The sequence below is a fragment of the Nomascus leucogenys genome, chromosome 16, assembly GCF_006542625.1.
Source record: "Nomascus leucogenys isolate Asia chromosome 16, Asia_NLE_v1, whole genome shotgun sequence".
NCBI lineage: Eukaryota > Metazoa > Chordata > Mammalia > Primates > Hylobatidae > Nomascus > Nomascus leucogenys.
Window position 1 is genome coordinate 94,710,946 of NC_044396.1, and position 16,075 is coordinate 94,727,020.

The window sequence follows — 16,075 nt, forward strand, 5'->3', positions numbered from 1 at the left end:
GGGGAGGAGGCCTGGAGGAGAGGGGGGAGGAGAGGAGTGGGGGGGGTCCCAGGGTGGGGGGAGGCGTGGGAGGGGAGAAGGCGCGGGCAGGGAGGGGAGAGAGGAAACGGGGCGAAGGTGGGGCGTGCGGCCTGGGCCCTGGGCTCCGCGCTGCTCTCTCCATCTGTAGAATGGGCGTGGGGCGTCACATTCCTTTCATGACAGTGAACCCTGCGCTGAAGGCGTTGGGGCTCTTGCAGTTCTGGGGCAGCCACAGGCGCCCAGGGTTTCGTGCCGCCCAGCCCAGGACAGCCTTCCCGGTGCCGCTTCTGATGCCGGGAGGGCAGTGCTGCCTTCCAGTTGCCAGGACCAGTGCTCAACCCGCCTGCTTGACCCCCTTACATTAGTTGGGGTCCCATCCCTACCCAATTTAGATGATTCAGACGATGGGATTTGAAACTTTTGAACTGAGTGCGACTTAAGTGAGTATGGACCTGAGTTGGTGCTGTAATGAGTTGAGGCTGCGGAGGACCTTGAGATGGGTGCGTGGATTTTGCCCATGCAAATCTTTGGAAACTGGAGGGTGGACTGTGGTGGGCAGAATAATGGCCCTCCAAGGATGTCCACATCCTAACCTCCAGGTCTTGTGAATACATTACTTACATGGCAAAAGGGACTGCAAATGCAATTGAAGTTAAGATTCTTTAGATGGGGAGATTCTTACGTTTATCGGGTGAGCCCAATGTACGGTCATCCCTGGGTATCCATAGAGGATTGGTTCCAGCACCTCTCAAGGATGCTAAAATCCTTAATGCTCAAATCCCTTACATAAAATGGCTTCGTATTTGCATATAACCTACACACATCTTCCCGTATACTTTAAGTCACCTCTAGATTACTTATAACACCTAATACAATGTAAGCGCTATGTAGATAGTTGTTATACAGTATTGTTTAGGGAATAGTGACAAGGGAAAAGTTTGTACATGTTCAGTACAGATACAGGTTTTGTTCTGAATTGTTTGTATCTTCGGTTGGTTCCATCTGGATGCAGAGCCCATGGGTTCAGATAGGAGGGCAGGTGCCATCACAGGGGTTCTTGTGGGAGTTACGAAGCCAAGTGAGAGGACAGTGGGATGAAAGCAGAGAGAAAAGGAAATGTGACAACAGACACAGGGGTTGGAGTGATGTGCTTTGAATACGGAGGAAGGGGCCACAAGCCAAGGACTATGAGCGGCTTCTAGAGGCTGGGAGAGACAAGGAAACAGGGCCTCTCCTGGAGCCAACAGAAGGAATGCAGCCTGCTGACCCCTTGATCTTAGCCCATGACGCTCATTGTCCCATTAGACTTCTGACCCCCAGAGCTGTAAGATATAAATTTGTATTATTTCAGATCACCACGTTTATGGCAATTTGTTAGGACAGCAATAAGTTACAAATACAGATTTGGGTAGCTCACTCCTCCTTTTTCCTTTTTTGAGGCAGGGTCTCACTCTGTTGCCCAGGCTGGAGTGCAGTGGTGCATTCTCCTCACCACAGCTTCAACCTCCTGGGCTCAAGGGAACCTCCTGGGCTCAAGGGATCCTCCTGCCTCAGCCCCCAGAGTAGCTGGGACTACAAGCATGCACTGTCTCACCTATCTTTTTAATTTTTTGTAGAAACGAGGTCTAGCTGTGTTGCCTAGCCTGGTCTCGAGCTCATGGACTCAAGCGATCCCAAAACGCTGGGATTCCAGGCACGAGCCCACACGCCAGCTCACTCGTCCTTAGTTCCATTGTTCCCTGGGCTCCCAGGACCGTCCCACCCTCTGGTTCTTCTCTTCCTCACCGTCCCTTGCTGGTTCCTTACTGACCAGGCCGTTCTTTGGCCCTTTTTGTTCAACCAATCCCCATTCCCTGGGTGATCTCCTCCAGTGTCATGCCGTTAAATACCATCCAACACTGGCAATGACTAAATTCATGTCTCCTGCCAGGGCCCCTCCCCAGAAATCCAGACTCCTATGTGCTAGCCAATGTCTCTGCTTAGCTTTGATCCTCCAGCCCAGCCTTGCTCCATCTGCATTGCCCCCACTTTCATGAATGGCAACTCACCTTGCTGTTCACTCAGGCTCAGCCTCGACAATCTCCATCCCTCATATCCAGATCCTCTATCCTCAAAATCCAGGCAGTGTTTGGCCTCTTCTCACCCCCTACAACTGCCCTCCCCTATCCACACCTTTGTGGTCTTGCCTCCTCCCCAGTCTCCGTTTCTGCCCTTACCCCCATACAGCTATCAACTGCTGCATCAAAAACCACCCAAAACTTAGTAGCTGGAAACCAACTGTTTTCATTGCACATGATTCTATGGGGCAGGAATTTGGCCATGCTAGAGTCAGATGTGTTTCACAGAGGAGGAGGCTGAGTCACGGAGCATACCAGGCACATGGTGGGACTAGAACCCAGGTCACTGGACTGGGGCTCCCGTGGCAGGGTCTCCTGGGACAGCGAAGTCCTCCCTCCCCGGGAAGGCTGGCTCCATCCCTGGTGCGACTCTGCTGCTGAAGCAGCATCATTGTCTGGGGTAAATTCCTGGGGTTCATTGTCTCACACCAAGAAGATTAAGGACATGGACTCATGTGGATGGGTTAAGGAGCAGAAAGTTTAATAGACAGAAGAAAGGAGAGAAGGGAGCAGCCCTCTCTTTCAAAAGAGGTGTCCAAAAGAGAAAAGCCGGCCTGCAGCAGACCCCAGTAGATTTTATAGGCAGGCTTGAGGAGGCAGTGTCTGATTTAAAAGGGCCCACAGATTGGTATGACCAAGGGTGATGTTTACATATGGCGTGGGGAAGGCTGGTTGCCCCACCCTAATTTTATTATGCAAATGGGCTTCTACTTGGCCAGCACCATCTTGTCTGCTCCCTACTGTACACATGGCTGGCAAAGAGAAGGGAAGATGGAGCTGCCATTTTGATCATGCCTAGTCCCAGGTAGCTTTTTCCTATTGGCACAACTGCTGGCATTCACCCGTGCAAGCTTCCAGCTTGCTTGTCTTGTGTTTGCGGCTCGCTTTTACAGGCTGCTCTTTGTTAGAAAAGAAAATGATTTGGGGGCTGCTTTTCATTAAAAGGAAAACCTTCCTGAGGACTTCCTTACCCTCACTATCTGCCTAAATATTTTTAACTCCTATATCACTGCCACCTCAGGGACATTGGATCACGTGGTCTCCCAGGACTTGGACGGTGCTGGTGGGCAGTGGGGATTGGCATGAAACTGGGGCCTGATCCCAAGATGCATGGGGCTCCTCCAGGTGCTCCTACCATTACTCAGGGAAACTTGGGCCTCTTCTCGAGGACCAATTCCATTCTGGCACTGGGAGGGGTCAGAAAAAGAGGAAGAGAAGGAAGAAAATACACTAGTGTGTAATCACCCAGTGGGTTCATTTTGACCCCTGGCAAGATAGAGCCGATTTATCAAGACAGGGCAATTGCAATAGAGAAAGTGTTTAATTCATGCAGAGCCAGCTGAACGGGAGACCAGAGTTTTATTATCACTCAAATCAGCCTCTCAGAAAATTCGGATGCTAGGGTTTTTCAAGGAGAGTTTGTGGGCCAGGGAATGGGTACTGCTGGTTGGCTGGGGATATGGAAAATGGCCCTGTGCACTGAGTTTGCATCCAGGTGGGGCCACAGGACCAGCTGCGGGGTTGGTGGGCCTCGCTAGAGCCATCCATCAGTCATTAGACATGCAAAAACCTGAAACGACATCTCAAAAGGCCAATCTTAGGATCACAATAGTGATGTCACTTGCAGGAGTAATTGGGGGAGTTGCAAATCTTGTGTTCCCTGGAATAATGGCTAGGGATCGTTTAAGTCTACACCTCAGCAGAACTCAGACTCCCCTCATCTTCCTAAGGCAGTGGTGGCCTTTCATTAGCTTTACAAAGACGGCTGAGTTTGGGGAAACGGCTATTATGCCCAGAAATGACTAGGGGCAGTTTGGGATTAACTGGCTGTCAGTTAGATCAGATCTCCTTCACTGTCACCATTTTCTCACTGTTATAACTTTTACAAAGGCAGTTTCCATTATCTCCTGGGGGCTGGCACTGAGGACTCCCTTCCCCCGGCCATGCCCCAAGTTCACAGAGCAGAGCCGCCAGACCACGCTTGGGCCATTGCACCAGCCTCCTTCCGCACTGGCTTCCCCATCTCCACCCACAGTCAGAGTGGCCTTTGACAGGGCCAATCACTCCCCCTGCCCAAATAAGCCTGTGCACTCTGAATACAGCCCAGGTCCTCGCTGGGCCACAAGGCCACGCCGGAGCTAACCCCTCACTGTCCTCTCCCAAGCCCGTGGGCTGTCCCCCGTGCCTGCTATTCCCGCTGCCTGGAGGTGGGCCTGTACCCGGCAGTGTCCTTTGCTCAGGTTCTGGAGGCCTCAGGTGGGGGCAGTCCCAGCCAGCCCTCCCTCTGGAGGTCTCTGGATGACAGGCCTCTCACAGCAGCGGTGGCTGGGGGTGCTGGTGAGGCTGTGCCCAGCTGGAAGGGAAGGGTGTGCCTTGGGTCTCCTCCCAAATCTGAGTTCACTCCAGGAAGGGGGAGTGGCACGAGCAGAGGGTGCAGAGCAGCAGGGGCGGTTCTGAGCGTCACTGGAGGCCGAGGGGCCTGGCTGGTGGGGCAGGGGCCAGGGCAGTGCCCATCTCCACCTTAGTGCCCAGGCAGGAGGGGAGCTGGTTTGGAGCAGGGCCCTGATGGCACCTTTGTGAGATCCAGGAAAAGGCACCTCCTCTGGGAACACAGGGCCCTGGGGGAGTTAGAGATGGGGAGGGCCTGTGGGCCCCACCTGGGCGAGCTTGGGGGAAAATGCCTCTGAGGGGCTCCAAGCTGCGCAGCCCTCAGGACTTGGCGGCCCCAACACACACCCACATTTACACACATGCTTTTGCTCACACAACCCGTGCACACACCCACACTCACTCGCATTTACACATGCCACACACTTGCACATTTGATCCACATGCACAGACAAGCGTCCTCTCTCACAAGTTTGCACATACAAACCCTCACAGTCACATATCACACACACACAGCTTGCAAGTCATGGCCTTCATTTCCAGAACCCAAATGAGGGCTTGGCACTGAGTGCCCCCAGCCACCCCATGTGCACCAGTGGGTTTTCCTCCTGATCTGCAAGGGCATTTTTCCAAAGAAAACATGCTGCAAACTGACACCAGCGTGGCTTTGCAAGTGACATGCTATCTTTATTTTTTTATTAATGCTGCATGAAATAAAAAAATTTACACACAGGGATGTGTATTCCAGCATGGGACTGTGTGGGGCCCCAGAAGGTGTTGGTGGGACTCCCTGCAAGGTGAGTCGGCTCCCAGAAGCCCCAGGGCCTGGTCTGGCTGTCCTGGCCCCGGCCTCATCCCCTGCACTAGCTGGAAGACAGGATCTCCAGGGAACCCAGCTGCTTTGGGCCCATGGCAGTGGGGTGGGTGGGCGGAAGGCCAAGAGCAAACAGGAAAATCTGGAGTCCCTGGAGGCAACTGGCAGAGCAGAGGAAGGAGGCCAAGGGTGAGTCACACTGAAGCCACACTAACTGTTTTTATTGCACATGATTCTGTGGGGCAGGAATTGGAGCATGCTAGAGTCAGATGTGTTTCAGTGGAGGACGCTTAGTCACAGGGCATACGAGGCACATGGCGGGACTAGAACCCAGGGCCACTGGATGGGGGTTCCCAAGGCAGGGTCTCCTGGGACAGCAAAGTCCTCCCAGGAAGGCCGGCTCCTTCCCTGGTGTGACTGTTTACCACCTCAGGGACATGGGATCACGTGGTCTCCCAGGACTTGGGCGGTGCTGGTGGGGAGTGGGGATTGGCATGGAACTGGGGCCTGATCCCCAAGATGCATGGGGCTCCCCCAGGTGCTCCTACCATTCCTCAGGGAACCTTGGGCCTCTTCTCAAAGACCAAGTCCATTCTGGCACTGGGGAGGGATCCGAAAGAGAGGAAGAGGAGGAAGAAAATACACCAGTGTGTGATCACCCAGGGGGTTCATTTTGACCCCTGGCAAGATAGAGCCGATTTATCAAGACAGGGGAATTGCAATAGAGAAAGAGTTTAATTCACACAGAGCCAGCTGAGCGGGAGACTGGAGTTTTATCATCACTCAAGTCAGCCTGTCAGCCCCTGTCCACCACATGAGGGCGTGCAGGGAGCCATGCTCCTTGTGACAGAACTTCCCAGAAAGGAGAACTGCCAGAAGATCCAGGCTCAGTTTAGGCTCAGGGGCTGCATTCAGTGTATGGCCAAAGTGTGAATTCAGGGGACAGGGATTAGCCTGTGACCAGGATCAAAAATCAGAGGGTGACCACAGTCAGGGTTCATTCTGTGGCCAGGATCAGGGCTCAGCCAGTGGCCAGGGCCAGGGCTCAGGCTGTGACTAATCTTAGGACTCAGGGTGGGGCCGTAACCAGGGCTCGTTAGGTAACCAGGATTAGAGTTCAGACTGACCACAGTGAGGGTTCAGTTTTGGGGTGAGGTCAGAACCCAACCTGTGGTCAGGGGTGGGGCTCTAGGAATGTCACAGCCACGGTCTTCCGTATAGGAGCTGTGACCATGGGGCCATCCTCAGACCAGCCACACCCTCAGTGTGGCGGATGTTGAGGCCTGCGGAGTCTGTGGTGGGGATCCTGTGTGTTGCCCCCTCCTTGGCCTGCACCCACTAGAGGCCAGCAGCACCCCTGAGCTGGAACAAGCAGAGATGCCTCCAGACATCACCAAACATTCCTCAGGGGTGCAGAGTCACCCACGTGAGAACCACTGCCTTACAGCAATCACTGTGTATCAAATCAGATCAACAAACACTTACACACCTATAAATATTTGAGGACGGAAAGTTCCAGACTGGCACCTTGCATACAGAGACAGATAAGAAAACTTCTTGTGCAGGAGTGGCCAGAGCCCCGGGGAGCTGGGGCTGCGGGGGGTGGGAGGATGGGACAGGGGCTGTCAGCCACACACAGAAGCAGTTCATGACTGTATGAGGCCCCTTGTCCTGAGCTTACAGGACATGGGCTGGAGGGCGTGTCCAGAGGGAAAGTTCTGGGGGGACAGAGTGGGCAAGGAAGGAGTCTGGGGGAGGCTGCAGTCACCCTGCATGGCCTCCAGTAAGTTCCTGTCCCTCTTGGCCTCAGGCTCCTCACTTGCCAGAGAAGAGACAATTTCCATGGAAAAGAGCCCAACCCAATGGGTTCCAGGGAGCCAGGCAGGAGAGACCCCAGAAGGACAGGGGCTGACCTGGAGCCCCGGGGGAAGCCCAAAGGCAGATTCCTGGTGCCACTGAGTCCCAGGGAGGTGGGGTCTCGCATCGTCCCTGCCCCCATCAGTAGTGTCACCTTGATCCCAGACTTAAGGTGAGACAGTGGGAAGCTGATGTCCCCCGAACACCCCAGAAACATCTACCAGCCTTCCTGGATGGTGCAGGCCTGCTGGGAGAGGGGCCGATTCCCCAAGACTTTTCCTTCCTGCAACATCCTCACCACCCCCTAAAATGTGCCAGAGCCCTTCCAGACAACCATCAACGGGGACGAGAGAATGTCAGGGGAGAAGGGGCCGGTCTCCCTCCAGACACACACTCGGCAGCAGGCAGGGCCACGGCCCACAGTGGACCTACCAGCATCCGGCAGGAACAACGGCATACCCAAGAAGGTTGCCAGGCAGAGTTATCTAACTCAGGGCCCAGGTACAAAGGCAGGGGTCAGGTTGAAGGAGACAGCAGGGGCCATGAGTTCCCCTCAAAGCCAGCAGCAGCAGGAAGCCACCGGCCCCTCAGGCTTGCAGGGATGAGGGGGAGAGCACAGTGACCAGAGGCTGGCCAGAGCCTGGGGGACGGGAGAAGCCTGGCTGACGGGACCTGGGCCTTCGCTAGAGGGCCACAGCCACTGCCACCACCGCCCAGCTGCTGGCAGGAGAGCCTAGGCCTTCTCTAGAGGGCCACAGCCACTGCCACCACCTCCCAGCTGACTGGCAGGAGAGCTGGCCTGACCTTGTCTCTTCAACTCTCTCATCTCCTGCCTGTGGGAGCTCGGCCAGCCTCCCAGGACATGGAGCAGGAGGGAGAGGGGATCTGGGGAAGACAGAGGCCATACAGCCCTGGACCTAGCCCCTGCCTCCTGCTACTGCAGAGGCTGCTAAAAGCTGCACTTCCCCAACTCACTTGCAGCTAAAGTTCCAAGCTGAGGGGTCACTCAAGGTCCTGAGGGTAAAGCACCTAGACCAGGGCTCAGCCCACACTGAATGCCCCATAAATGAAGGCCTGTCCAACAGGTCTCCTCCTCAGGGAGGCTGTCTCCTGTGTCAACAAAGAGCCAAACTCTGTAAAATATTTGAAGACATTTATTCTGAGCCAAATATGAGGGACCATGGCCTGTGACACAGCCCCTAGGAGACGCTGAGAACACGTGCCCAAGGTGGTCAGTGCACAGCTTGACGTTATCCATTTTAGGGAGACATGAGACATCAATCAAAGATATTGAAGATATGCATTGGTTTAGTCCAGAAAGGTGGGCAACTGGAACTGGGGGCTTCCAGGTTATAGGTGAATTTAAACATCTGGTTGGCAATCGGTTGCAAGAGTTATCAATAGAAAGGAATGTCTGGGTTATACGGGGTTGTGGAGACCAGGGCTTGATCATCAGATGAAGCCTCCAGGTAGCAGGCTTCAGAGAGAATAGATGGTAAATGTTTCTCATCAGACTGAAGGCCTGTGTTGATGTTAACACTGGCTGTTCCAGAGTTCTGAAGGGAGGGGGGATAATGAGGCTATCCAACCCTTTGCTGTCGTGGCCCGAACCAGTTTTTCAGGTTAACTTCGGAAAGCCCTTGCTGAGAGGAGGGTTCCACTCAGATGGCTGGGGGGCCTTAGAATGTTACTTTTGGTTTATACCCGGAACAGCCCCTGCCCCTCTCCTTTGCAGCACCTGCTACTGATCTGTCAATGATGCCGTGACCAAGGCTCATCACCCCGTGGGCCATGGGCCCCAGGAGGGCGGCACAGCTTCTATAGGAGCACAGGGCCCGGGGAGGTGCCCTCATCCTTGGCTGGAAGGCCGAGGCCTGGAGGAGTCTGGAGAAAGGGTCTCCCTTGTTGGGCCTTGCACTGTGAGGTGGGGGAGGTGGGAGAGGCATAATCTGGGGCTTGAGGACGTTTCAGCCCTCAGCCCGGGGTGGCTGAGATAGGGCCCTGGGCAGGCTCTGTCCTCCAGAGGTGGAAAGAAGGACAAAGGGAGAGGGAGGTGCAGGTGGCTCAGGGAGGAGACTCGGACCTGCCCAGCCCCGGGGCCCTCACTGGCTCCAGGAAACCCGCTGGTGTTGACTGTGGGCAGTCCAGCCTCTCCCCAGTTGAGGCCATATAAAGTCCCCCGAGGCCCTCTCCGCCACTGCCCACCAGTGACCATGAAGGCTGTGCTGCTTGCCCTGTTGATGGCAGGCTTGGCCCTGCAGCCAGGTAAGGCCTTGGCTGGCCCCCAGCAGGGAAGGGAGCAGGGGTGAGCCAGGGAGGCCAGAGGGATACCTGCAGGGCACATGGCAAGGAGGGGAAGGAAGGAGGAAGGGAGAGGAAGGGGGTGAGGCTCTCGCCCTAGCCTCCGCTCCTCCAGGGCAGCTCTTGGCACCACCAGGCAGCAACCTGTTCCCTGCCGTCCCCTGTGACCCGGGCTTGCAGGGGCAGCACGGAGTCTCTCCTTCACCACCGTGGGGCAGGGCCTGGCTCCTAGGGGGCAAATAGACAGACTGATGGACGGATGGACAGAGATGCTGATGAGGAGCCGGGAGGCAAGGGACAGGAAGCCTCAGGCTAAGAAGTGCTTTTGGGGGCACAAGGGGGAGGTGCTGGGGGTGTCCTGTGAGGACCCCGGGGTCTACATCCAGCCCAGTCCCAGCACTGCAGCTTCCGAGGGTCCCAAGGAGCTGCTCTGCTTGAGGTGGGACCCTCCCAACCCAGGGTCCCAGGGTCAGTCACCCCCACAGCTGCAGCTTCCTCTTCTGAAACACACAGTCACAAAAGCAGCCACCGAGGAACTAAACAGGGCAACATTTCGGAGGCACTGAGGAGGGGGCCATGAAGAAGGGGAGGAGACATTGAGGGTGACAAGAGGGCACGGAGGACTTCCTCAGGCCACCGCCATGGAGGCCCACCTGCCCGGGAGTCCCCATTCCTGGGGAGTGCTATGGGGCAGCCTCTGAGGCCCCTCCCACTCCACCCCACAGGCACTGCCCTGCTGTGCTACTCCTGCAAGGCCCAGGTGAGCAACGAGGACTGCCTGCAGGTGGAGAACTGCACCCAGCCGGAGGAGCAGTGCTGGACCGAGCGCATCCGTGAGTTGGGGGACGAAAGCCGCCAGGCCTAGGTCTCTGCCACTGAACTATTCATCTTTCTGGCCATCTGCCCGCACCTATGTGCTGTTTTCCTTCCACCTGTCCCCCACCCGTCCTGCATCTGCCCCCCAACAATCACCCAGCATCTGTCCCTCCAGCCATCCTTTTCCATCTGCCACTCCTCCACCCGTCTGTCCCTCCCCATCCTCCATCTTCCACTCCTCCACCCGTCTGTCCCTCCCCATCCTCCATCTGCCACTCCTCCACCCGTCTGTCCCTCCAGCCATCCTTTTCCATCTGCCACTCCTCCACCCGTCTGTCCCTCCCCATCCTCCATCTGCCACTCCTCCACCCGTCTGTCCCTCCCCATCCCTGAGCTCGCTCACTCACTCACCCCATTTCTGACGCTCAGCGGGTGGTCCACCTGCCTTGGACATCTGGATAGGGCTGAGACCAGGGCCGAGACCAGGCCCTCGCACGCTTGCAATCCTGAGGCCAGCCCAGGGGGACTCTAGAGCTTTAGGCAGGGTGGGGACAGGAGGAGGCCCGGGGCAGGTCAGGCGAGTGACCACACAGGGCAGCCCCATCCCCGGATCCCGCTGCTCCCCAGGCGCAGTTGGCCTCCTGACCGTCATCAGCAAAGGCTGCAGCTTGAACTGCGTGGATGACTCACAGGACTACTACGTGGGCAGGAAGAACATCACGTGCTGTGACACCGACTTGTGCAACGCCAGCGGGGCCCGTGCCCTGCAGCCGGCTGCCGCCATCCTGGCGCTGCTCCCTGCACTGGGCCTGCTGCTCTGGGGACCCGGCCAGCTGTAGGCTCTGGGGGGCCCCGCTGCAGCCCACACTGGGTGTGGTGCCCCAGGCCCCTGTGCCACTCCTCACACACCCGGCCCAGTGGGAGCCTGTCCTGGTTCCTGAGGCACATCCTAACACAGGTCTGACCATGTAGCTCTGCGCCCCTAGCCCTCACCCTCACCCTCACCCTCCCATGGCCCTCTCCAGGACTCCCACCCGGCAGATCGGCTCTAGTGACACAGATCCGCCTGCAGACGGCCCCTCCAACCCACTCTGCTGCTGTTTCCATGGCCCAGCATTCTCCACCCTTAACCCTGTGCTCAGGCACCTCTTCCCTCAGGAAGCCTTCCCTGCCCACCCCATCTATGACTTGAGCCAGGTCTGGCCCATGGTGTCCCCCGCACCCAGCAGGGGACAGGCACTCAGGAGGGCCCAGCAAAGGCTGAGATGAAGTGGACTGAGTAGAACTGGAGGAGAGGGGTTGGCGTGAGTTCCTGGGAGTCTCCAGAGGTGGGGCCTGGAGGCCTAGAGGGAGGGGCTGGGCCTCACATTCCTGGGGCTCCCTGAACGGCAGCCTCAGCACAGCATAGGCCCTTAATAAACACCTGTTGGATAAGCCAGAGAGACCCTCTGTCCTTGCACACCCCAGGAGGGGACGGGATCCGGGGCTGTGTCTGGACCAAGGCCCTGGTCAGGTGGGCTGCAGCCTCCGCCCTGACAGGAGCAAAGCTTGGCCCCTGAAGGGAGGACGTCCCTGCAGAGGGTGGGAGGGTAGTTCCCAGGACTTGCACTTGCTGTGTTGCCTGGAGCATGTGGCCAGACCTCTCTGAGCCTTGCGGCTCATCTATGACCCCTCCTTGCTGGGAGGATGGACCCAGAAAGTTCACAGGAAGGAGAGGGTTCCAGGGGGAGGGGCTGCTACCATTCAAGCTCCCACCCATCCCTTTGGCCTGATTTGAGCACCCCCATTTTTCAAAATTTGTTTTGCAGCTGCTCACCCACCATACAGCACTCAAAGACTACAGCAGGGTCCCCGGGGACAGGTGGCCTCCCCCAACCCTGAACCCCAGCGCCTTCCCTCTCTGGGGTGCCCATCACACCTCCGGGGGCTTCTTTCTGGGAGAAGCTGTGCCCCGCCAGCATCCCCAGGCCCTGAGTGGGAGCACACCATCCACACTTGCCTCCTGTGCTCACGGGAAGCCTTTTGCACACAGCCTGCTTCCCGCCCTAGGGCTGGCGGTGCAGCCTGTGACCTGGGTGGGGACCTGCTCAGGGTGAGGCCTCCCAGGGTGTTAGGGGTGGGGCTCGGGGGGCGGTTTCAGAGAAGAGGAGACAGAGGCTCAGGAAAGGGAATGAGTCCGTTGCCCACATCCCATACAGAGCCAGGACTGGAACCCTGGCCTGGAGCTCTGGGGGTGGGTCATGCAGCAGCCAGTGGGCAGAGCTGTGCTGGAAAGAGCCAGGCCTCCCATCTGACATGTGACTTCACGGGGAGACCTCCCTCCTGAACACTGGGAGCCCAGGGTGACATTGTCAGCAGGGTGCAGCTCCCCAGGCCAGCACCTGAGTGACCCTGGGCACTGGTCACACCCTCCCCACCTCGCCTACACCCAGCCCAGCCTGCCCGGCTTCCATGGTGAGCTCTGGGCTTCAGCCTGCCCGACACCTACCCACCCTCCCAGGCCCAAGGCACACTCAGACCTGCCTTGGCCCAGGGCCTGAGTTCAGAGTCAGGGCTAGGTCATTGTTTTCTGGAGGGCCCTGCAGACCTGGGAGCCCGCACAGAACTCTGCACCCCTCAGGGCTCAGGTGCAGGAACTGGGGCCCCAGACTCAGGCAGGTGCTTCTGGCCACACTGTGTCTCCTGAAGCTGCTGGCCCGGGCTTGCTGACCTGCTCTGGGGAGCATCAAGGACGCTGGGTGAGGGAGGCTGGTGCCCTGCATGGCTCCATCCACTTAGCACACAGTTATCAAACCCTTGGTATGGTATGTTCCACTGCTGTTTCAGTTGTTCCTGGTCACCCTGGTGATAAAAACTGGGAGAAAAAAAGTAAAGCAAGGAAAAAGGATCCAGAATGCTGAGATGGCCAGGGAGGGGCTCTGGAGGCCTGCAGTGCAGAGGCAGGTGCCTCAGTGATAAGAGCGGCTGTCCTCACTGAGCAGGACTCAGCCCACTCCAGTGCCCACACAGCAGCCCCTACCCCCTGGTGGAAGGGGGTCCTTCTCCCTGGGGCTTAGGTTCAGAGACACAAGGCAGCATGCTCCAGGGCTAGGGCCCATCCACATCGGGCTGGGCGTGTCCAGGACAGAGCAAGACAGGACCCTCACACCCTGTTCCCCAGACTTCCTCGAATTGGAATGCCTTGGAGTAGGTGAGGAGAAGAAGGGCAAGGATGCGGGAGGCCTCTCTGGACTCTCGATGCCAGGGCCAGCCTGAAACCTGTGGCCCCCTTTGACCTCCTGAGCTGTCCCTCAGGTCATGGGGCCTCTGAGCTAAGGGCCTGTGAGGATGCACCGCCCTGCCCCTCCCTCACACCATGAGGATGGGGCAGGAGCCTGCTCTGGCTGCATGGCACATGGTGGACAGAGGTCCTCCCCATCCTGCTGCTTCCTTGAAGGACAGACGGCTGACCTACAAGGGCAAGGACCAGCCAGGGAGGGCCACCCGCACCAACAGTGCAGGTCGCAGCCCTGGTGCATTCAGGCTCCAGAGGTTGCCTATTCACTCAGGGCCCCACGGCTCCATCTGGACTAGAGCCTGCACCTCCCTGTCTTCCCACTTCGCCTCATCTTTAGAAATGATAGAAAAGCAAAAAAGAAACAAGTGCAGAACTCGAATCCCTAAACCCTAGTGTAGTATCTGCCAGCATTTTATAGCCGTTGGGACGTTTCCTATTGTAATCTAGAAGACACAAAGTTTACCAAGAAGATAAACAAGCAAGGACCAACAATTAGTAATAACAAGATAGCCAACAAAGGTCCTAGGAAGGGCAGAAGCAAGTGAGACTCAGGAGGGCGCTTCTAATGGTTGACCAGATATAGTTGAGATCACAGCCTTGGTTATATTTATGCAACTGGGCAGGTCGCTCGTATATTTTACGCACATTTTCTTCTATTTGACCTGAGGTGTTTACATAAATGCAACAGGTTTTATTGATTATAGCGCACATTTTCCTTTGTTCAAGCAATAATTAATCTCATGCTAATCTATCATCCATTATTATATCTACAAAGGAATCAAGGGAGAGTTTTAATGTATCTAAAGTGTCTTCTGTTTTATGAGACAGTGCGTAGAATGAAGAAATAAAGTTTTGAAGAGTGGCCTCATGATAGGCAAATTTTCCCCATGGGGTCAGTAAGCCAATGGCAGCCTCAACCCCAGCCAATATAAGGCGAATTGCCCGCTTAGCTCTCAGGTAAGTGATGTTATATAATTGTATATTGTAGGGCTTTGCCTGTCTTATTGTACATTGACCCCTGAACCAAATGTTATCAATACGGTGGTAACCATTGGGTTCATGATCCTAAATGAGAGATAAGTTATTTATACCTGATTGAATAGGTGACCACATGGCCATAGGTATCCACTGGGGGTGCAAACCTGTATGGGATGGGAGTTATTAAGGAGGCTGAGTAGGAGGCACTAAGGATGTTAGTTAGTTTATTTCTAAAACAACAGCTTTAGGTATTATAAGGGTTCATAAGTGTTGACCATGGTGTCTTTCTCAGGTGCCTGTGGGGACTGATAAGTAACCGGCTTAATCTTGGACACGTGAACAAGAAGCCAAGTAAATTTGTTTTTCAAAATTTTATTTAAAAATTATAAAATTTTAATCTTGATCATAAGATACAACTTCCATAAGCCTTTCATAACCTTTATAATCTTTATATAGGAGACAGTTAATACTTCAAGAAAACCTTGTTAATTTGACTCAGGGGCCCATATGCTGGTCTTGCTTCAGTGTGCCTTCAACATTAATGGTTAATTTATAGAGAAACTTTTTTTATCTTTAAAATCAGCCCTGACAATCTCATGCACCCACCTCTACTGAGGTAGTCCATGAGCCTTGAGGAGTTGAATAGCTTTAATTTCTGTCCCTGTGTTTCAGGAATGCAGTTTATTTTGATTGGCATCTTCTACTGGGCCCAAAGATGGGGCTTTAATTGCTGTCAATGTTTAAAAATTGAGCAGGACTTGGTGTCCTTTTCAGACCCAGCAGTCAAAGCCCTGTAACTCAATGTCACAAGAACTTTAAAAGCACATACAGGAAGATACACAAATGTAATAACTTTAATTAAAAAAATTAAATATCGGCTGGGTGTGGTGGCCCATGCCTGTAATCCCAGTATTTTGGGAGGCCAATGGGGGGGCGGATCACGAGGTCAGGAGTTCAAGGCCAGCCTGGCCAATATGGTGAAACCCCATCTCTACTAATAATACAAAAATTAGCTGGGCATGGTGGCATGTACCTGTAGTCCCAGCTACTCGGGAGGCTGAGGCAGAAGAATCGCTTGAACCCAGGAGGTGGAGGTTGAAGTGAGCCCAGATCATGCCACTGCACTCTAGCCTGGGCAACAGAGTGAGACTCTGTCTCAAAAAATAAAATAAAATTATCCTTTTCCTAAGCAAACCAAATTTAACAATAATGGCATAGGAATTATTTCAATAAAATGTTAAATCTGTTAGGTTATTTACTGAAAGGCAAAAGAAAAGACCTTCTGCAGTGCACAGAATATTATGTTGGAAGAAAATATTTCCTTAGACCTTTAAGAAAATGTGACTTTTAAAATGGGAGAAAAAGCCAAAAAATGGTGAGATGCAATAAAAGTTGAATTTTCGGTAAAAAAAAATTAAAATCTGTTATAATTTATTAAGGGTATATCAACCCCTTAAGAAAATTTCATTGTTCTAACCAATAATTTAGTGCATAAGCTGTTTTTTT

General features: G+C 54.8%; 1 protein-coding gene across 3 annotated transcripts; it reads left to right on the forward strand.

The window, feature by feature from the left end:
* Positions 1 to 188: 188 nt before the first annotated feature.
* PSCA (prostate stem cell antigen) lies at positions 189 to 11,752 on the forward strand. 3 transcript variants are annotated; one of them, XR_004026175.1, is made up of 3 exons: positions 189 to 461; positions 10,224 to 10,331; positions 10,942 to 11,752. XR_004026175.1 is itself a non-coding variant. In XM_030795065.1 (3 exons), the coding sequence occupies exons 1-3, from the start codon at positions 5,436 to 5,438 to the stop codon at positions 11,151 to 11,153; spliced, it is 414 nt and encodes a 137-aa protein (XP_030650925.1). In that variant the 5' UTR covers positions 4,447 to 5,435; the 3' UTR covers positions 11,154 to 11,752. The 3 variants fall into 3 exon arrangements, 2 of the variants coding, with proteins under 2 accessions (XP_030650925.1, XP_003280782.1); XM_030795065.1 differs by lacking the exon at positions 189 to 461 and adding an exon at positions 4,447 to 5,529; XM_003280734.3 differs by lacking the exon at positions 189 to 461 and adding an exon at positions 9,411 to 9,462.
* Positions 11,753 to 16,075: the final 4,323 nt, after the last annotated feature.